Source organism: Eptatretus burgeri, chromosome 14 (assembly GCF_056783735.1).
Source record: "Eptatretus burgeri isolate ZD-2024b chromosome 14, Ebu_testis_v1, whole genome shotgun sequence".
NCBI lineage: Eukaryota > Metazoa > Chordata > Myxini > Myxiniformes > Myxinidae > Eptatretus > Eptatretus burgeri.
Window position 1 is genome coordinate 12,286,092 of NC_140974.1, and position 23,589 is coordinate 12,309,680.

At 44.7% G+C, this 23,589-nt stretch overlaps 1 protein-coding gene across 3 annotated transcripts in view; it reads left to right on the top strand.

The window, feature by feature from the left end:
• TAF2 (TATA-box binding protein associated factor 2) overlaps nt 1-23,589 on the top strand; it is a 129,226-nt gene that overhangs the window by 101,424 nt on the left and 4,213 nt on the right. For 2 of the 3 annotated variants that reach the window (XM_085853727.1, XM_085853729.1), the window contains exons 19-24: nt 2,033-2,226; nt 4,998-5,137; nt 5,570-5,639; nt 7,383-7,492; nt 7,695-7,927; nt 8,080-8,247. In XM_085853727.1, coding sequence (XP_085709853.1) covers nt 2,033-2,226; nt 4,998-5,137; nt 5,570-5,639; nt 7,383-7,492; nt 7,695-7,927; nt 8,080-8,247 — 915 coding nt within the window. The remainder of the gene's footprint in view (nt 1-2,032; nt 2,227-4,997; nt 5,138-5,569; nt 5,640-7,382; nt 7,493-7,694; nt 7,928-8,079; nt 8,248-23,589) is intronic. The other variant, XM_085853728.1, reaches the window with a different exon arrangement.

Sequence of the window (23,589 nt, forward strand, 5' to 3'; positions counted from 1 at the left end):
CATTTCTATATGCACGTCAATCTGGTTTAGTTTATTCAATCGTGGTTCAGTAGAGTCTCATCCGTTTTGACCTACAATGAATAGGATATCAGGTTCACTTAAGTGACTCAGCAGGATTGGCGGCGGAGGTTTTGCATCTACCGAGTGCTCCCCCTCGAGTTGTTTTTGTGTTTGTCTTTCCAGGGCACGAACACGACTGGTTTCGTGTCCGGATTGGGCATGATGAGGTGTTGGTTGTGTGAGTGTTGAGGTTCTCGTTGGGTGTTGTGTACGTGCTTGTGAATGTGGTGTTTTGGATTGGGTGTTTGTTGCTCACCTTATCCAGCCCTTTGCACCATCCAGTTTTCGCCATTTGCATTAGAGGTGTGTATTGTGTGCGTATGTCCGCCGTCTCCCCAGTTAGGCCACCCTCCCGGCTCTTCACGTCTTATACTATGACAGCAGAAACCCTTTGGAATGAACCGTGACACACGAACAAGCGGAAGCTTCTACTTTTAGTTATATATGACTTGTAAAAGCAAGTTTTACAAATTTGAGTGTGCTGTGACATGAGCAGGCTATGTTAAGGGGTTTGCTCATCCACCATGCTTTTGGAAGGTGAATGTCCACTTTTTTGGTCCAAAGAGCATACATACATCATCTTGCCGGGCTGGATTTTACTGTGACGTACAATTTTTTGAGCTGATAAGATAGCTCGGGCTAGCAGTTGAGCTCTCTCATCTAGTTTTGATTTTGATCTCGATTGTACACTTGTCCTGGCTTTTCACAGGCAGGGTGCTGCTGTCTTGCGACAAATACTCAGTTAGTCAGGTGCTTGTACTCTTACCCACTTTCTTATTGATGTCCCTCATCATTATGAATGAGTGTGCCTTCCGATGGTACTGATGGTAAAATTGCTCGATCGCTTGCTGGGGGATATTACGGATCCCACTGGCCTCTTTCAAAAGGAGCAGTCCCTATGCTGGAGCTGCCCTGAACTGCCATATTAGGGGGGTGAGAGGGATAGGGAATTGTCGGGATCTTAATTATTATCCCGATTTATGCGGTGGGGGTGCTGCATCATTTGCACAATTCACACTCCCAGATTTGATGCAACCAACAGCGAGGTTCTTTCTACACACAATTGTGTGAAGAGTGCCCTTGCAAAACTATTCATAGCTGGCTGCCTTGTCTGTCGTTGCTCGTTTTATCAGATTATCAACCTTAAACGTCCACAGAATCAGAAAAACATAAATAATTTTTGTTGTTGTTATATTGAATTTTTAAGTAAAATAAGCACAGAACTGAACGTGGTTTTCAATTGTAATCATTTTTTTAGGGGTAACAGTTAAAAAAGCAAACCCGTCAAGTACCACCTCTAAAATTTCCAGATAAACTGCGATGACATTATCTAGGGAAACATCGTCAGCACAAAATGGATAGTGGCCGCACAACTCGCTTCAGACTCGTCAGAAAGTGAATTTTCTGAATAATTTTCTGATCAAGAATCTCCAGATTACGACAATAGTCAAAATCGTTATATGGAAGGTGCTGTCAGACCGTCCATGTATGAACCCGAGGTTGAGACAATGTCATGGGAGGGGCGGGTCAAATCGATCATTCTTTTGGGGGACGGGGGGCCAATCACCATAAAAGGGCACCAAATAACATTAAAATCTTCCTGTCAAAATACTTATTCAAGAAAAGAACAACAATTAATTGTTAAGTGAAACTATATCCGTTCATTAAACCAAACATGATTTTTTTGATTTTGTAGGTCTTCAATATCTGGAAACATCATAATCGTCCATGAGACTGGTCTCCGTGCCTCTTTTGGACCGCTGCTGGTTTGTAAATGCTTCAAGTGACATTCCCAGAAGACCAACAAGGGTGCTGTTGCATGTCTTCATTTAGAAATTAAACGTTGAGTTGTGTTCAATGGAATATAATGGCAGTGTCTAAATGGCCTTAACTTAACAATGCTGTTCAAAAGAATCAATCAGCCATTGCTTTATCCCCCCCCCCCCTTTTCTCTTTCTCTCTCTTTCACCAGTTCTCTGACAATTATTACCGTGCGGCACTGATAGAAGCGCTGGCCAATACCATGACTCCAGCTGTGGCGGCCAGCAATGAGAGCAGAACGGTGGAAGGCTTACACCCTGATGCCAAGCTGGTCCTCGAGGAGATCACACGATTTCTTAACATGGAAAAGCTGCTGCCGTGCTACAGGCACACGGTCACTGCCAGGTGCCTGCACTTTTAGCCATTTCCTAATTGTTGTCTCTCCTAATTTCTTGTTTTATCACCTGAATTGTTAGTTAAACATCATTTGACGAATCGTGCATATACACGACGAGTTTGACGAGCATTCAAATATCTAGTTTGATTGATGACCAAGCTTTCATTGATGACCGTTGTCGATGGTAATGTGTTCATCTTGTGGTTTCAAGAGCGACATTGATAGAAGGTGGCATAATAAATTTGGGTTACAAGCTTCTGAAAAATCAATCTTGATCTCAGGAAAAGTAATTTAGTTTGGGTGCCAAAATGTTACCAAGGAAAAGGCCACACTGCCCACACTGCGCCTGAAGCAAATTTAAAAAGAAAAGAACACCAAAGCACAATGTGAATTTGACTTAGTTTGATTAATCTTACTTGCCCTGGTGTATGCCCCTACAGAATACTGCTTGTCCACATGGGGAAGTAGCCACCACATGAAAAAGGTTGATGTGCACCCCAGAATGTGGATCATCTTGTGCAAGACTGCCCCATACGTCGTCAAGACGAGAGGGAGGATGGCAAGAACTGCAGCACCTGACCACAAGGGCCTCCACTCTATGCCGTGATGATTCCACTCTTTGCCGTGACATCCGTCATCCTTCTGACAGACAGGCAGCAGCCTTTTCCCTCTCCTCGGACCTTGACAAAATCACAATCACAAACTGCTCAAACACTTGGAATATGTCTTTCAATCCTGAGAAATGCCACACACTCACTCTTTCCCTCTCCGAAACGATCGCCACACAAATCCTCACATCTGCTTTTGCAACACACCTCTCAAAAAGGTCCAGTTACTCAAACTCATGGGTCTCACTCTCAGGCATGATCTCTCTTGGACAAACCACATTTTGAAGTTGGCCTCCAAAGCCTGATGCTGACTGGGCATCCTCCATCACGGCACACCTGAGCTCCTGTACACCTATAAGGCTTTCAACTGCAGCTTGAAGCAGTGCTGCTCCCCCTTCGAGGCTGGCAACCCTTCTTCACACCTGGCTTCGCTTGATGCCGTGGAAACCAAGGCCTTCAAAATCATTGAAATCTCTTGCGACAAAACTGGGTTTATGGACCTATCATGTCACCATCGCCGACAGGTTGGTGGTCTCTGACCACTTCTGCCTCTTTTCTGGTCTTGCACCCTCTGCCATCTCCGTGCTTTGTTCCCCCTCCACTCCTCCCAGGTATCTGCAACACACGCGCGGTCCACCAGCAATCGTCTCCTCATGAAACTGCCAAATTCATAACCACTGCTCGCCTCCACTCATTTGTTCCTTCCCCCCCTCCCCCACCCGCCTGTGGAACCAACTTCCAGGCTCTCAACTTCCAGGAACCAACCATATCCTGATACTGTGTGGACTGTGCTTCCTCTCTGACAAACATCTGGTAGCTCGTACCTGTTGCTGCATTTGAGTCTGGGGAGTAACTGCAAACAGCTGTCTCTCATGCTTCTTCCCAACATCTTAGTTCATTAATCCTTTCACATTTCTTTATACTTTTACACATTTCTCTTTATTCAATCGAATTCTTGCAGAAAGTTTCCTGTAATGTTCACTTGGCTGTGCCGGGATGGATTTGAGGGTTGTGGTGTCGTGGCTGAAACCCAAAATCCTCTCCAGGTTCCTCCTGATGACTCCATCTTTGCTTATTGGGGTTCCTTCTGATGATTTCAATGCAGTATTTGGTCTTCCATTTGATTTAATCTCATTCTTCCCTCCAGGTCTTCAAGACATCTGTTCACCACCATCTCAAATCATCCCCTCCCACAATTTTGCTTCTATATCCATCTTGTCCACATCTTGTGTTCTCCACTATCTCTCGCCGTGACCTGTTTGTCCGTTTCCATCTATTTTCTCCCTCCGCCTTGCTGTTGGCATTTCCCCCTTCTCCTGTTGTTCCTTTTGTTATGTTATGTCCTGATCCATTCTGTGTTCTCGCTCTTTCATGAGCCTTGACTGTGAATCCAAAAAAAATCTTGGTTTAAACAGGTTTACTGAACCTTGTTTTGTCTTTCCTGGTTATCTTACACGGCCATATCAATCAGTCAATCATCGGACATTCTTGTATCCCGTTTCTGGGTTTCGGTGAGTATTTTCGTGGAGATGATCACTCACCTTTCCTGCACTTGTGGATCTGGACAGCCATGGGAATTGAACATTGGAATTCGTGCCAGTTGGGGGGGAAAAAAACAAATCAAAGCCACTTAATCAAATGGCTGTCATAGCCTGTTTGGAGTGTCAAAAATTCACCCATTTTTTTAACACTGTATCGAGTGCTTGCACACAGAGCCTTATTATCTATACTTGCATTGTGCGTTACTTCATCTGCTTCGCTCACCCACGAGTTACCTACCATAAGTGCATGCGTGCCTCCACAGATGACTCTTCTGGCATGGTAGAGTGTTCCTCGTCCCAAATTATGTTTTTTTTTTTTCTAACGATGTTTAACTGAGAGTCGATGTTGAATGGTCCACAATTCTACGTGAAATGCCATCCTGTGAGTTTGTATTGATTTTGATATGGTACGTCTACCACGCATCATCTGTTAGCTGGTTCATGTTGTACCCTGTATACCTGGAGCTCGGCTAAATTCCCAGACAAAGGCGAAACTGGTTTTTATCCGGTGTGAAGTGCTGGTGTAAATGCGGTCATAGTGAACTGCAGGTGGAGAACAATTTTTTTTTTTTTGCAAGTTTAAGTGTTTGTAGAAACTTACTTGTCCTGTCACTCTTCCCTGCATGGTAGCTGTTTGCGTGCAGTCCGTGTGCTGCAAAAGAACGGACACATTCCCAACGAGCCTGGCCTTTTCCAGGCGTATGCCCAGTACGGCATTTTCATCGATGTACGGCTTGCTGCTCTCCATGCGCTCGTGGATTACACCCGGGGTAACGCATCATCGATTTTGACCATCGGACTGTCTCGCTCTTGCTGTTACTACTGGTTCATTCACCCTCTCAATCCATGCACCCTCTGATATTCGGTCCGATGCAGCTCATTGTCCCCTCTTCCTTGTATTGTTCAAGTAGTTTTATTCCTGATCTCACTCACCCCTTCTCCGATATCAATTCCTATGACCTTTTTACTTCCCATCTACTTTCCTTATATTTCCATGATGCTACTACCTTCTCACTGAGCCTGGCTTTCCTGATCCATTCATTCTGATTTATCTGCTTCCTGTCTAAAAATAATTCCTTACCGTTTGTTGTCGTCCGAAAATGGCTGCACGTGTACGATGCCAACAAAACAAGACTGGAATTTTGCAGATGGTAGCTTAACCGTTTCAATCATAACCGGTTGCCAATCAATTTCCTGTGCAGTGGACACGAGTTCGGAAACTCTGCAGTGGCTCCTCCATCTGGTCCAAAACGACCCCGTTTCATTTGTACGGTAAGGTTGTTGGAATCCTTTATGCAATCCCTGCTCGTTCTCAGTCCTGTTTGTTTTTGGGTTTTTTTTTCCACATCAGAATTGATAACAAATGAGATTGACTTGGTGTAAATGTTACATAATTTCATGACGTCCGCCACCACAGGTGGAAAGAGGTCATGTTTCTACCCGCTGTCTGTTTGTTTGTGAGAAGGATATTTCAAAACATTATGGATGGACTCAGACAAGATTAGATTACATATCGGGTGTGTGACGAGAACAAATTGATTAGGTTTTGGTGAAGATCTGAATCCAGATACCAGAATTTTTAAACTGATTCTTCACCATTGCGAGACGGGGCCAAAAACGACATATAGAATGATATTCCAAATAGTTGTGGACGGGCCGTAAGAAAACTATATGAATGAGTTGGCTCGGTGATACCAAGTCGATTAGATTTTAGTTCAGGTACGGATCCAGATCCGGGCTCATCGGTGAGATACAAAACTTAAACTGTTCAGCCTGGCGGAGGTATGCACTCTACCAAGTGTCGTTCTAGTTCATTTTGCAACTTCATGTAAAAAATGTCTGCATTGTTTTGGGCCATGTACTCAGGAGGGAGTAGGAGCATGTTTTTAGGTAGGCCTTTGATATGGATGCAGTTGGCAGGAGGACTACAGGCAAGCCATAATTGAGGTAGGGAGCAGGTGGTGGAGAGGGACATGAGAGTGGTGGAGCCATCGAGAGATATATGCAGTGCCTTCAGAAAACATTCACACCCCTTGACCTTTTTTTCCACATTTTATTGTGTTGCAGCCTCAATTTAAAATGGATTAAATATATTTAAAAAAAAAAATTGTCACCGATTGACACAAAATACCCCATAATGACAAAGTGAAAACATGTTTTAGGAAATTTTTGCAAAGTAATTAAGAATGAAAAGCTGAAATGTCTTGCATCAGTGTCCCAGTCGTACACCTGCTGCAGCGATAAACATGCGTCACCATGTTGTATTTTCATTCTGTGAGGGATTTCACTGGGATTCACACCCTCATATCCCAAGAAACGGATGACAGAACGTTGCTCCTCCCTGGTGCATGTTTCTAAGGGAGCCGCCGTCTTGGAACTCCTCTACTGACGTCATTCACTCAATGTGGCCAGATCTATAACAGGCAAAACATGACCCTTACCCATGGATCGAACATATGTCGTCTACAACGAAACACATTGCATTCTCGAATTTATATTGCCATTTTCAGGTTACTTATTGACTGCCCATATATATATATATATATATATATATATATATATATATATATATATATATATATATGTGTGTGTGGGACTGCAAAGGTAGAAAGAGAGAATGCTCGGGATAGAGGAGTGAGGAACGAGAGAACTTGTGTTGTTGATCATCGGACAACTTAGTGACGTCACAAAGAAATGTTCACCAAGCGTGAAGTTTGGACTCCATACGAATCGCTGAGAAATTCTGTGAAGTTGCATCTGATGTTTAATGGTGTGCCATGCCCTCCCCTCCCATTTATCAATGAATAATTTTATGAATGACCATATCTAGTGATTCCTTTTTAATGGGAATTCTTCATTTTCAAATCGGTACTTGCAAGCACATCCAATTGAGAATATCTTTGGTTGAGGAAAAGTGTTTTCATCGTCATGTGGATCTTTGGTACGGCTTATCAAGAACCATGTAGTCGTCGAATCTTGTGTGTTATTTGCCTGTCATTAACCACCCATTTGCAGGCACAAGGTACTCACCATGCTCATTGAGGAGCCACCGATATTTCGGAATGCCGAGTCGACACTTTGCACTGAAGCGCTTGTGGACCAGCTGTGGAAACTGATAAACTCTGGTGATTATGTTGCTTGGCTAGAGGACATGTTTTGGTGTGGTCTCATCAACTGCAGACATTCCAGTAGCTCAATGATTGGGGATTTTCTCACGAAGAGGTTTTTCTGGCACACACTTCCATTGACTTGTAAAATACTTTTACTTTATTTGGTATTTTATGTTTCACTTACACTCTTACTTAGGCCACATTTGCTCTCTGACAGGTACGGCACACGACTCGCGCCTGCGCTGTGATGCAGTGGACTTGTATCACGCTTTGTTCGGTCAAGGCAGGCCTGCATGCCTTCCATTACCTGAATTGGGCCTCGTCGTGAACCTGAAAGAGAAGAAGACTGTGTTAAACCCCACAATCAAGACGGAGCCCGGAGCAGCAGTATCCGAAAATGTCAGCAGTACAGCGGGAGGAAAACAGTCCTCGGTTGTGAGTTTGCTTCAAGTGTGTGACATGTTAAAAGTAGTGTTTGTAAGCATGAATAATGTTGGGAGGGGGAAGGGGGAATGTGTTCAGCAAGGCAATTTAACTTCTCTTTGAATTGTGTTGCCTTTTTAAATATTTATAACTATTATTACTCGCACATGAAATTGCAGGGTGAAGTCGTGATTGGAAAGGAGCCTGGCACTGGGACTTCAGCATCCCAGGGTGTAAAGCGAAAAGCAGATTCACCTCCTGCAGATGTTACAGGAACTGAAGGAGTGGCAGGGAGGCAGGACGATGACAACAATGAAGAGAGTGGGAAGGTCAAGGTTCGAATCCGAGTGAGTATACATGAATTGTGGATGGCGAAATATTGGCTTGCATGTCGAACATCGTAAGACAGTTTAACCCATAGTATTCAGTTCAAGTCAGGTCAGGTATGTGAGCATGCACCGGAGCAGCATGTCGCTGCATCCACTTTCCACCGGTACTCCAGGAGCCTCCGTCTCACCATCCCCCAGGTAGATGCCTGGTCCATCCACATCTCTTTGAGATGCCGATCAACCTGCTGCAACCACGAGGTATGTGGTCGGCTCATTGACCTCCTCCTCTTATGAGGCTCCCTCACTGAGAGAATCTGATAAGCAGGATCAGCGTCAGGATAACCAGCCACATGTCCATACATCCCCAGCTGACACTCACGCACTACGCAAGTAACAAATCTAATTTCAGTTTCAGCAACTGCTCGTTGGACACAAAGTCTAACCAGCGATAGCCAAGGATTCTCCGAAGAGACCTGGTACCAAAGGAATTGTCTCCATCTCAGATCCCTGCTCAGAGTCCACGTCTCACATCCGTACAGCAAGACTGGAAGTACCAAGGACCTGAAGACTCGGACTTTCGTCCTTCTGCACATGTACTGACAGTATCACACCCCATGATCAGGTGAATCCAGAACTCCCCAGGCCTGACCAAGACGACTATTGAATTCTGGCTCTCAGCCAGCAGAGACATGAATATCACTGTCAAGGCAAGTGAATCTCTTAGTCACCTCAACATCCTCACCACAAACACGTACAGACAAGAGAGCAGCATCCAAGATGTCATTGAAAGCCTGGATCTTAGTTTTGACCAGGAAACCAGTAATCCCAGCGGCGCCGACTCCTCATTGAGCACCCTTCTTCTTCTTCTTGTGTATGGCAGCTGAGCTGTCGTGATAACTATAATTTCTTGGAAGCGCAACTGTGTCGCTGATGCAGTGCCCCTCTACCAGAGCGCACTGGTACTCATTTCGCCGACCTCAGAAGGATGACAGGCTGAGTCAACCCCCTGGTGTTGATTAATTCAGCGGCCAATAGGGCCTAGGATCTCAAGCCGCCACCCTAACCAGTAACCACTAAGCCAACACCAGGCTATTGAGCACCCCGAGGGCCCCCATAAGGATATCCAGAGTCTCCGCAAGCATGACTGCATCGTTTGCGAAATTAAAGTCAGAGATCTTGACATTCCCAAATGATGCACCGCAGCTTGATCTCTCCGACATCCTCCCCAGAATCCAGTACAAAAAAGCGCTCAAAGTGTGGGGCCAGGACACACCCCTGATGAATTCCAGAAACAACTGGAAATAAGTCAGAGATGGTATCTCCACTTCTCACAGCAATCTCAGTACCAGAGTAGAGTTCAGACATCGGTTTGATCAGTTTTGGTAGCACCCCACGAAAACCAAGAATCCTCCAGAGGGCGTCCCTATTCACTGAATCGAACACTTTGCAGAGATCAACATAGATGGCAAGCAGCCCCTGCCGAAACTCTCGTCTGCGTTCGGTGAGGACCCGAATTACAAGGATATGGTCAATCGCTAACCTCTGGTATAAAGCCTGACTGTTCTGGATGCTGTTGCTCAAGCAAATGGTGGCAAACCCTACCAAGAATTATCCGAGTGGAGATCTTGCCGGGCACTGAGAACAGCTTCACCCCTCGGTAGTTGTTGCAGACCTGGTGATCACCTTTCCATTTCCAGAGAGGGACAACAAGGCCCCTCTTCCAGTCAGTTTGGGTGATGCGTGTGTTCCAGGCAGAGCACAGAGCTGCATGCAATGACATGAGTGCAGCATTTCCACCAGCCTTGAGAAGTTCACCATGGATGCCACAGATCCCAGGAGCTTTACCCCATTTCACCGGTTCACTGCAGCCTGTGTTTCCACAAACGAAGGTTGTTCACAGTTGATTGGAGGGTCAGCAATAGTGATGGAGAGTAACACCCCTGACATCCGACATCAGCTGGTGGATCAGCCTGGAACAGCCGCTCAAAGTCACCGGCCCAGCGGGCCTTCACTTCGGAGTCCTCTGTCAAGAGCCCACCACCCTCCGCTCTAACTGCAGGACACCAAAGGACAGGCTTGGAGGAACGCAATGCGTGAATTCCCCTGTAAGCATGACGAGAATCACCTGACCACAGGTGATGCTTCTCCCTCACAGATTCCTCACGCATGGTCCACCCTCAACACAGCCTCGGCGCACTACAGTTTTATGCCTCATCTCCCTGAACAGCTCAGCTCTGATATTCAGCCTGGCCCTGCGACTGGTCAATGGTATCCAGTGTCCCTTGAGAGACAAAATTCTTAATCACCCTGAGGGTGAGTTCCAACACATCCACCGGCAACGTCAAGGATGGTGGTCTTGAAGGCACTTCACAACTCTCCAGGATTCCCCAAAGCACCCAGATCCCCCAAATCCCCACTTATCCTGTTTGCAAACTCCACAGCTTCCCTCCCATCCTTGAGCTTGCCAACATCCAGCCTTGGCTGGGACCATACCATTCTCCAGGATTTAAGGTGCAACTTCAGAATTGCTGCCACAAGCCTGTTGTCAGTATTGATGAACTGAGCACTCCGGTAGATCCTGCAGTTCTGGATCATCCTGCAGCGACCATCAAAAAGCACTTGGTCAATCTCCTTTGCCACACCACCAGCGTTGGAATACCAAGTCCAGCGATGAGCTTGTGGGCGCTGAAACCATGAACCAGCCACCCTAAGTCCATGACTTCTTGCAAAGTCAAGGAACTTGGTTCTATTCGGGTTCACAGTTCCAGACCCATGGGGACCAACACACGTCTCATAACCATTACTGTCAGCTCCAGTCGAAGCATTGAAATCCCCCAAGACAAGAAGAGTATCCCGCCTGGGGCACTGATCGACCACAGACTGGAGCGTGGCATAGAATGCGTCCTTCATGGTGAGATCACTCGCCTCAGTCGGAGCATAAACAGAGACGAGGGAAACAACACCCAAGGAGTGACGAATCCTTAGTCTCATAATACGCTCGTTGACTGGTGTTATCTCAATTATCATTGGAGTCAGCTCATTTGACACAGCTACAGCAACTCCTTGAGTATGGTAACCATCAGAGTACCAGACCAATAGTAGGTGTAACCACCCACCATGATCTCGCCGCAATCCGGTCTCCGAACCTCAGAGAGAGCTGCAATACCGAGTCCAAATGCTTGCGCTCAGATGATAACAGAGACAGGTGATCATCCTCTCTTAGGGATAGGACATTCCAGGCACCCACCCGAAGAGACCGCCTCAGATTAACCTAAGGAGACCGCCGTCTGGTGGACGACATCTCAGCCCCACGCCGCCACACACTACTGCAATCTGATACAGGAAGGTTACTCCATGGTTTTCCTCATATCATCAAAGAGTGGGGGTCTCAAAGGCTTTGCCCAAATCCCGTCATAAGGTGAGCTGCCCTGCAGAGGGCAACTGCACAGGAGGTACTCCCACGGAGTGGGTTTTCAATTTTCTTTGCTTTCTTTTTGTGTTTTGCCGAGTGAAGGATTTTACGGTGACCGAAGTGCAAATCCTACAACCAACCTCCTAATAAAAGTAACCCAACTGCAGGAGGACGTCCACAGACACAGTTGGGCACTAGATACGGATGGCCGTTGGCTCACAAGGAGCTCCTCCGCCCTGTGACAGGTTTTGTCTTTAATCCTGCTGGGTGTCCATATCATACACCCTCCTCACCAGGAAACCTGGTGGTGAAGACGGTTTAATCACCGCCAACCCGACCATGAAACAGGTTAGTACAGGTTTACATGGTACCTGCAGCAAGTCACAGATCTAATCTGGCATGACCTGACGATAACGGTATTCGGACGTGCCTAAAATAGTTTAGCGAGGTGATTGTATATCGGATGATCAATACTTTGGGGGGAGGAGTTGTTTGACATTGTTCGTGGTTGGGTGCCGATCAATCCCATGACATCACACAACATCTGCTTTGTTTGTTCGTATACTGCGTGTCAATGTTCGGGTCTTGTCCTCCCATCTGCGCATTCATCTGCAGCTTCTACTCGACAATGACTGGACGCATTTATATCATATTCAACACACGTCTGCAATAATATTTGGGCATCAAGCAGCTCAAATGATTTTGGGATCGGACGGACCCTTTTGCAAATACATGGGATTGTATATGCTTTTGGGAGCCATTATTTATTTGTGTGCACTTTGCCATTTCCACGACGACCCTACCACATTCAATTCACCATTTATTTATTGACTTGTTTCTCCATATTGACTTTTCCAATACACAGAGTTGAATTATTTATTTCTTTATTTGACTTTTACCATTTTACGACTTGCATACCACCTTGAATTATATGGAACCACCTTTCTGAGGTTGTTCTATACCACTCTTCCCTCTATGGGTTCAAGGAGGTGGTGCACCGCCATCTCATGTCACCCCCCCCTCCATCCTTACCCACAAACTTTCCTTTTGATTCTCATTAACCCTTCCTAACCTTCCACTTTCTCGCTGTTCCATGAGCCTTCATCTTGTAAAGAAAATAATGGGGAGGGGGGAATAGTACTTTCAGGGTTGTGGTGAGGTGGGGGTTGGGGGGAGGTCCACATTGTTGCTATATTTACATATGTGGTAAATATTTGTCTGAAGGTATACTTTAATTAAGGTCCATTATTTTATTTATGGGAAGATCTAGCATCCCAGCAAAGCTGACCTGAAACATCGCTATTTGCAATAACTTTAATTGATCTCTACAATTTGCTAATTGAATCGGTGAATCGAAACTTGGCGCAAACTTTATTTTTAATGGAGTCATATTTGCATTGTTTGTTCCACAGTGTACATATTATATAATTGTACCGTTTGCTGGATGCCGGTTCACGAAGCAGGCTTCCCTCCAAGATCATACAAAGGAAACTTTGTTCCTGTCCTGTTATTTCTCGGTGCACATAGATCCTGGGATAGCTATAAAACTAATTATAGTTCAATCAAGAATCACTGCTCACCTTCACCCTTTCATTCCTCTTTTTCCCCACCTTTGGAACAAAGTCCCACACTCACTTCAATCCCACTCCTCCCTTCAGTGTCTTCAAAACTGCTGTTCACTATCATCTCTTATCTTCCCCCATCCAAAACCATGATCTTTTCTACCCCCATTAATCCTCCCCAAACCCACCTCCTTCCAATTCCCTGCTTCCCTTCCTGAAAGTCCCTGTAGTGTCCATCTTGTTTGTCCCGTGTACCCCACCCCATCCCTCTCCCTTCCACAGATCTCATGTCTCTGTTCCCTCCTGTTGTTGTGCTTCCCTCTCCCACCCCTCTTGGCTCCTGTTCCTTTTGTTATATGTTATGTGTGTTAGCTCTTATACGAGCCTCAACAAAGTATACAAAAAGATATAGTGGTGACTGATGATGCGACGACGTGCACTGCACAATAGCTGTCCCTGACAAGTTGGCAACTTTGCGACCAGTTGTTATCCCATTGCACTCACTAAGCAAGTCCTTCCATGTATTGTGTGGCGAATACTATTATTCCACAAAAATATGTAATTTTGTGAATTCTTCCGTCTTGTGGAATTGTACGCATATATTTATTTATTTTCAGAAGTTTTTTTAACCCCTGTGGAAAGAAGTATGGAGACAGTCTGGCAAGTGTTAAAGGCATTGATTCGACTGCACAATTCCAGCCGTAGAATCATTCTCTCATTATCACTCCCAAAATTCCATTTGGCATGCCGACTGCTTTGACCAGGAGAAGCGGCGCAAAGGAAGCGGCAGGAGAATTAGAATCGTGGCCAGGGTTCTAACACGCACAGATTCCGCTTGGAAATGATTGTGAGATATTGACCATCAAAAGGTGAGTGCAGCATCCCAAAGAGCCAATCGACAATTGCTCTCAAAAGTGTTCTAAAGGATTCGGCACACTCTGCACTATTGTAACAATACTCGTGAATTTTGACATCATTAAGCCGCAGCACCGACCTCACTTACTTCCTTCAGGGTTGTCATGGCACATGAAGTCGATCTGCCTTTTATTTATCGCTTGACATCCTACTATGTTAAGGTTTGACATCTGTCTCTGCAAAACAATGCTCATCCAGATCTGGCCCCCAAAAAATAGAAACAAAAACTTTTTATTTATTTTTCGGAGGCGGTGGAGGTGGGCGGGGGGTGTGGTGTGGCGGGGGGTACAACAGTCATTGTTAAAATAGGGGATGTTAGCACTCAGGGCTTTGATTCTTTTTATTTTTTACCTCCGCCACCAAAGGTGAAGGAGGTTATATTTTCACCCCTGTCTGTCTGTCTGTCTGTTGGGTCGCCGAAATAGGTGACTATTATTGTCAGTAATTCTGTCTGTTTGTTTGGATGTTTGTTCGTTTGTCATCAGCATAATTGGTCGTAAACGTGGGCGGATTTTGACCAAACTCGGGTGGTAGGTACATCTTATGACCTCGTGCTTTGGAAAGTGTGATGGTTGCTCGGGACGCTTTGGTTCCCTAGCAACAACCGAAAAACCTTCAAAATCGCGAAATCAATTCCGAAAGCCATTATCCCACGTAGAGTTATGAAATTTGGCACGAATGATCTACAGGTGATGCTCTATCAAATATATTCCGGTTTTTGTGATATATGGAATACTTTACCCGCAGTGCCCCCTACAATTATGGTATGCGCGAAAATTGAAGGTCCCCGAGCGACCAGGTGAGTGCATCGATACGAATGAAACTTTGCAGGTTCATGGTACTCAATGAGTTCTACAACTTTGCCTCAGGACATATTGACCGATTTCGCTTAGGTCAGGGGTCAAAGGTCAATTAGTGCAAAAATCGATAATATACGAGAGCTGGAGGTGCCTTCGTGCCAAATGCTACTCCTCCTAGGGTTATGGTCGGATGGTCATGAAAATTCACACTAATCGTCTGGAATACATTGTGCACAAACGATCGAGCCGGATTTTCGATTTAGATCTTTGTTCACCCTCAGCACCCCCCCTCGAACTTTGGGGATTTCCGATTTCAAACTGCATTTTCTGTACTTTTCATTCAAATGGATAACGAGTAGTTATTAGTAGATGGAACTGGATGAGATTTTATATGCATAATCTTAAGGTGATTCCCTATCTGCTATATGACATCCATTTTGCTCTATATCTTATAGTTTCCATGCTCTGTGACCCATTGCCGCCTACCAGCTTGTCTGTTTGTTTGTTTGTCTGTTTACAGGATATCTCAAAAAGTTGTGGACTGATCCCGATGAAATTTTGGGGACAGGTTTGGTGTGTGTAAAGGATGAACTGATTTGATTTTGGTGAAGATCTGGATCCGGATCCGACTACTAGAATTTTTTTCAGTGATTCTTCACCATTGAGAGATGGGGCCCAAAACGATATATTGAACGATATCTCAAAAAGTTGGGGACGGATTTGGATGGATCTTGGTGGACACGTTGGGTGTATGATCTCGACGAATTTATTTGATTTTGGTGAAGATTCGAATCTGGATCCGACGACTCTAATTTTTTAAGTGATTCTTCACCATTGAGAGATAGGGCTAAACCGATACATGGCACGATATCTCAAAAATGTATTGGGCCCGATATGTTCTCGTGGATCAGGCATTACATGGTGGAGGTATGTGCTCTCCCAAGTGCCCTTCTAGTTTTTATTTATTTATCTTTTTTCGTTTGTCCATCTGGCTGATTAATGGCAGTGCTCCGCGATCACAGTGAGGAAGGCATCTTTCCATGTGGCTCGGACTTTTCACCTGCATTGCTCAACAATGTTTTTCTCATCACTTCAAGCTGTTGTTTTTTTCGGATAAAATCCTTCATCCTTGAGTGGCTGTTTCTTGCATTATGCACAACTGCACTGAAAACTTTTAAATGGAGGATAGATTGCAATTGGTGCAAGTTATTTTGGTGGTGGTGACAGAACCACAAATTGTCATTTAAAAATGTAAATTGCATCAACTTTTTCCTCTACACCCCACCCCCACCCCCATCCCCTCCCACCACCCACACCTTTCCCATAAAAGCACAAGTTTGTGTCAGATCAAAAACAACTTTGCTTTTGGTTTCATTTTCAAACTTCCCTTGCCCCTTCAACTTCATTTGCATTTCTTTTTTTCGTTATTTTTTATTTAATTATTTTCTGTTTGGTTCTTGTGGCTGTGATATAACGGAGGTCTCCTTCTTCATGTGGAAGGATATATAAATTATCACACGTCTTTCTTTCATGTAAACCTTCGTTCGTCATTCTGCTATTTCTTTCTCACGTCTCCCTGGCCGCTCGCCCCCTTTAACCCCCTCCCCTCCCTCCTTATGCGAGCCCACATGCCCACCCACCCAAATGCCTTTTTCGTTACTTTTTATGAAGTTTCTCTAATGTGTCTCTTGTGGCTATATATATATATATATATATATATATATATATGTCCTGCTGTTTTAACAATCACAATAGCTATTGCCTAGTCCGACTGAAGAAAGTTTGGAGTCTTTTGCTGGCTGTTCAATTAATTACTTAATGTACTAGCCCAAAGCAACGTTCATTTGCAGTCACTTTGTCACTGCGTTCCAGCTTTCTCTCACTCTGTAAAAGCTCCACTTCCTTCATGATGTAAGACTTTCTCCCACAACGTTCAAGAACCGTTTCTCACCATGGCTCTGACCAAGAGCTTGAGGTCGAGTGAAAATTTGGGACCTGCGTAGACAACTGCAGTGGAATCACTGAACACAACTGGAACTAGAACGGCACTCGGTGGAACACATGCCTCCACCAGGCTGAACCGTTTACGTTTTGCATCCCACTGAAGGGCTGGATCTGGATCCGGACCCGAACCAAAATTGAATCGGTTTGTTCTCGTCACCAACCCAACTCACCCGCCGAGATTTGTCATAATCCATCCAAAACTTTTATCATGCGACATATCGTTTTTCACCCAATCTCTCAATGATTAAGAATCACCTAAAAAATTTTCGTATCCAGATTCGAATCTTCACCAAAATCGAATGGCTTCTTCCTTGTCACACACCCAACCTGTCCACCAAGTTTCGTCCATAACTTTTTGAGATATCCTCTTCACAGTCAGACAGGCAGGGGTGAAAACAACCTCCGTTCACCTTCGGTGGTGGAGGTAACAATACAGACCATTTGATAATGCAGATCCTCGCCGAGGGGTTTGTCTCGGTGACCCATTTCAAACTACAACAGTCATAGATTTAAATAGGCCACCCAGAAGCGAGTGTGAGTCCATGATGAGTGTGTTGATCACACACTCATCCCTCACTCATGCGGACTCGCACACGGACTCATGGGATCGTGCGGACTCACACACTCATCACTCGCTGACACAGGCCGATTACAATAGCCACTTCCATCCCTTGAGGAACCAGCGAGACTAATGACAGTGTTGAGGAAGTGGCCTCAGGATGAAACATAGGCAGAGATAAGTCGTATTTTCCAATCCGAAATCAACTTGGACAATTTTTTTGGGGCCAGGAAGAGATTGAAAGAAGAGGGAGGGAGAGAGATGAAACCCATTTTAGAAGATAGATCTTTAATTCGAATAGAACATGCCATAGTGGTCAAAGCTTCATGATACCAAGCTTCATCACGAATCCTCTTACAACCCGGACTCAAAGAAGCAGAGCAAAGCTCAGAACTCGCTCGATGTAAACTCACATTACCCTGAACATCATTGGAGTTACGAGTGTAGTTTGGAGATCCCTGCTTTCAACGTGATGAACGTAATTGTCTTTCTTCAAATTTCGAGGAAAGCGTTGTCAGAAATGACTCGCATATCTTCTGTGAGACCATCATGGGACAAACAAGTCCATCTTTTTGAACTTAAGTGGTAAACAGTAATTTATCTTGAATGCCTGCCATGACGTCTGGATAATTACCTTCGCCGCCAAAAGTCTACGCATGTTACGTATTCACCCCTGTTTGTTTGTTTGGCTGTGTGCAGGATAACTCAAAGAGTTGTGGGCGGATTCGTTTGAAATTTGGTGGACAGGTTGGGGGTGTGACGAGGACAAATTTATTTGATTTTGGTGAAGATCCGGACACTAGAATGTTTTAGTTTTTAAAGTGATTTTTCACCATTGAGAGACGAGAACAAGCCGATTCGATTTTGGTGTGTGACAAGGGTGAGTGGTCTGGATACAGATCCGGCCTTTCAGTTGGATACAAAACGTAAACTGTTCAGCCTGGCGGAGGTGTGCGCTCTACCGAGTGCCGTTCTAGTTCGTCCTGTTATATTTTGAACCTATAACTTTTTTTTTTTTTTAAACCGATAACCGATCTGATTCTCTTACCTTTCCCATCCTTTGTGAAATCGGTGTCAAAATATCTAATTTTTGATTTTGCCGTTGGGGAAATAGAAGAACTAATATTGCACCAATTTGCATGAAAGTCCTATTTTATGTTGAAAGTTCGCAAAGATTTAATCACATCTGACTAAACCTATTATGATTGAGGTATGCTAACCGATGTGGGAAACGAGGAAAAGCTGATGTTTCAGACGTTAACCCTTCGCCGGAGTGCAGGAGCAGGGTTAACGCCTGAAATGTTCCCGAGACAGTTAGCATTCCTTGATCGATGTCCTATTGATTCATCATCACACTGATTTAACCATCTAAGGAAGGTGTGCGTGCACGCACGTGCTTTTGGTGGGTGGTGTAGTGGTGTTATAGAATGGTTGTGTGGTCGGGGATGGTGTTGAGTGGGTCACGGTGGTGGTGTGTGGTGAGGGATGGTGCGTGTCAATAGATTCACCGATGGCACTCGAGCTCAACACCTTACCTTCTTAGAACTGAACCAAAAAAGCAGGAGAGGGTTTGGAATGATCCTTTTGCAGTCATCGTAGTATCCACGTCAAATCGAGTTCATGCTAATCTTGGACGAGACGATACATCATTCATAACCTTGATCAGCACTTCAAACTGGAGTCTGAAGAGCACTCGAGTCTGTGCGCTTGAATATGGGTACACACTTGTTATAAAATATTTACCTGACCATTCTCTTTGCCTTATTATGCTATAAAAGGATACTATACGATATGCACATGGAAATTTAGACAAAAAAACAAAGCATTTGACTTTTCGCTTGTCTGATGACAGGTTGAAGTGAATAGACTTTAGTTTAACGCTTTGATTTAAATTCCACTCGGGGTCAAAGAACAAAATTTGATGCAAAAGTTAAGCTTCTGGCTTGTCAAGTATTTTTGTTTCAACCATTCTCGACAAATTTGGCAATAAATACCACTGACCTATTTATACTCTGATCTGACCTTTGACCCTTTTTTTGTATACATAGTCGAGGCTTGTGGAAGAGCTACTATTCGTCTACTGAGCGGATCAGGACACAACAGGACAAAAGGAGCAGTTGAGAGAGGGGGAAACACCAACAACAGAGTTGAAGGTCAAGATAGAGGGAGACTTGGACAAACAAAGGGTGGAGGGAGGAATTGGGGGCAGGAGAGGACGCATGTGGTGGACAAGATGGACACAGAAGGAAACTCTCAGGACAGATAAATGTAGACTTGGACAAAGATGGATACAGACGGGAACTTCAACTGGAAATTTGAAATGAGGAGGGCTTGGTGGTGAACAGCTGTCTTGAAGAGGATGTGGAAGTTTATTCCACAGGTGGGAAAAAAGAGAAATAAATGAGTGGAGATGATGAGCAGTAATCCTGGAATTTAAGGAGCTTCATGAGAAGGGGGTCGATGGTGGACCGTGTCGGCCGTGCGAAGACCTGGGAGACCTGGGGGGTGGGGGGGGGACAAAGTACGGAAAGAGCAGAGGGTGCAAGACCAGGAAGGAGGTGGTAGAAGACATAGACCACCGACCTGTCTGCGATGGTGAAGCGACACTCAACTTCATCGTGGGAGATTCCAATAATCTTGAAGGCCTTGGTTTCCACAGTGTCAAGCTAAGCAAGATGTGAGGCAGGTGAGCCAGCCCAGAAGCGAGAGCAGTACACCATCAAGCTGCCGATGAAGGCCTTTGCAGGTGGATAGGAGTGCAGGTGTACCAAAGAAGGACTTTGTACAATAGCGGATGCCCACTCAGCAGTTGGCTTTGAAATGTGGTTTGCCCAAGAAAAATAATGGCCGACAACGAGACCCAGAAGTTTGAACGAATGAACTTCCTCAAGAGGATCGTTTCGAAAGTAGATAGGAGGGTTTGCCAGATGATTTTTTTCGGAGAGATATAGTAAGAGTGAGAGATTTGTCAGGATTGAAAGACATATTCCAAGTGTTTGAACAGTTTGTGATCATTATTTTTTTCAAGGTCTGAATTGAAGGAACAGGCTGCAGTCCAGGATGAGGGATGTCATGGCAGAGGGTGGAGTCATCAACAAATATATAAAGCTAATTTTCCAGTCAGAGAGATCATTTATGAAGACCAGGAATCAGACTGGACTCAGAACACTGCCTTGGGGTAGTTCAGCCTTGACAAGGAGAAGAGATGAAAGGATTCCGTTGTGTGCCACACGTTTGTCAGGTCAGACCATATATGATCTGCGACTTGCTACAGCTACCATGTAAACCTGCACTAACCTGTTTCATCGTCGATTTGTCGACAACTAATCCGTCTCCCCCACCAGGTTTCCTGGTGAGGAGGGTGTATGGATATGGACACCCAGCAGGATTTTTAAAAAGACCTGTCAAAGGTTGGAGGAACTCCTCGTGAGCCAACAGCCATCCATACCTGGTGCTCAACTGTGTCTGCGGACATCCTCCTGCAGCTGGGTTACCTCTTTCTTGGAGTTTGGTGGCAGGATTTGCTCTCTGGCCACTGTAAAACACTTCATTCCACAAAAAAAATGCAAAGAAAACTGAAAACTCACTCCGTGGGAGTACCTCCTGTGCAGCTGCCCCTCGCAGAACAGCTCACTGTTTGAGGGGATTGAGGCAAAGCCTTCTGGTCCTCTATTCGTTGATGTTAGGTGGAAAAGCACGGGTTGTGGTGGTGTGTGAAGAGGTGGTGCTGTGGTGTGGTCCATCAGACAGTGGTCTGCTAGGGTTTAACTGAGGCGGTCCTTTCGGGTCGTTGCCTCGAATGTCCTATCCCTGTGTCCTTTGGATTGGCCAATTAGCTTTCTTTCAACACCTGTTATTTCAGTGTTTTTATGGCGCTGGAAGATGAAAATAAATAAATATATCATGCTTATAAGTCATTCTAATCTCATAATATGTATATTCGTTGTTCATTACTTACTGTAAAAAAAAGAAAAAAAAAGAGAGTGGTGACGGCGATGACGTAATAAGGAAGGAGATGACCGAAGCGTGATGTCGATGACGAAGGTTGAGATTGCGCTGCGAGTCACTTCATTCGAGAACATTGAGCCACCGCCTAAGTGGACCAAAATAATTCAAATCCATTTTAAAGACCATTTAAATAAAATTTCAAATACTGTGTGTACACACAATCGCAACCAAGGCAGGTACAAGATGCTGTACACAAGGGCATGTGAAACAAATTCACCTGGACTTTTGAGAAAAACAAAGAATAAAACGTCATTTTTATGAGCCTTTTTTGGTACTTTAATTGAACAAAACATAAGTACATTCTTTAAAAGTTTCAAGATCGGATAAAAAGTTTACGAAACAACTTTAAAAACACGGGACACTGATGGTATCGATTTATTCGTACGATAATTCGAAAAGCGTGTTGATGGGTGGAGTTTTTTGTTTGTTCGACTTCGATGCACACCTGAACTGCTGGACAGAATGTTTTGAATGCTGATGGTTGTACTCTTGGGTTCATGGAATTGTTTCAGGCCATAAAAAATTAATAGTCCCATGTGTTCTGTGTGGAGGTAGGAGCCCAGTTCTCTCCACAGAAATATATATATATATATATATATATATATATATATATATATATACACACACTGTATCTGCGGGGGGGGGGGGGTGCTGCGGTGTTGGTGGTAACTGAGACACGCAGAGGCGCTCCGAGAATAGCATGGGGAAGGTACCTGGTTGTGCTCTCTGACTACGAACACGCGCCGGACCCCCAATGAGGGTCACGATTGAGTGGAACACCAGGGCTATTCACATAACATCGAATGGAATTTGGCGCACTCTTGCATTCCAAGCTGGATGCTAGAACGTCCAGGCTCGAGTGTATAATGGCACGGGCCGCTTCCTTGTTCTGTTGGTCCCAAAAGGTTGTGTTGGCGTCGGTGGTGATGCTTGTTGAGCGATGGCAGTGGTGGTCTCGCATAGCGAGCAGTTGGTTATGGCATGGTGGTTCGTGGTGTTTGAGGCATAGTGGTTGTGACGGTTCAACGTGACTGTAAGTGAGCTGAAGTTGTGGTGCGATTGTGTGTGGGAATTATTATGAAGGTGTTGTGATGGTCTGAGGAATATTGCAGCATTGTCGTTCGAGTCTGGAGAACGTTGAAGTGAAGTGTCCGTTGGGTAATGGCACAAATGCATATGCTATTGAACTGCCTGTTGCTGTGCGTGCATGCATGCGTGAAAGAGAGGTCGTGTGTGCGAAAAAATGTGAAATTGATAAAAAACAAATGGGGGTAAAGACCTGCCGAAAAGCCCCTGCAACGCATATGACTCATAAACCCACTCGACATAAGGGAAGGGCTATCTAAAATGAATAATAATGAAATAACTGTCTCCGGACCACTGTAGGTCGTGTGCCATTACCTCGGTGGAGCGCCAGCTTTGTAGAACCACAACACTATTAAACATCCTGGAAAACAACTTTTTGTCCTGGAAAACTCCTGGAAATTTGGTCTTCCATGGCTGTGCGAACCCTGAGAAAGGAGGTGCCATTGTTGTGACGTCGCTCTTACCCAGAATTCTCCAAACCCAGTTGCTGTGTTTGTCTTGTCTTACGATTTTGTGTTGTCATGTATTTGTCCGTGTGTCTGTGTGTGCGGGGTTTGGAGGGGAGGACGGGTGGGCAGCTCCCCGATGAGCTTTAGATCTTGTTAAGAAAGAAAATAGCCAATTCTGGGGAAATTATCCCTTCTATAATTCTGGGGAAATTAATCCGTCTGTAATTCTGGAAGCCATGTCCAAAAGGCATCGGGAACTTTGATGATGATGATCAGGAGGCTCTTTCCAGCACAAAGACGAACACCAGGAACTTTCAAAGCGCCTCTGTTCCTCAAGACATGAAAGTTCCCGGGCCTTCAATTGCTCACTTCATTGCTTCTGGGAACAGTTTTAAATATATTATTTGACTACCCTGTGATCTTTAATGACATTTAAGAGAAGCGTTTTGAAAAAATATTAACTTTATCATCTCCTTATAGGCTGAATGGTAATGAGGATTTTCTTTCATAATGAAACTTCAAATCAATTTCTATCATTGTTTGAAATATTTTTGAAACCTCATGA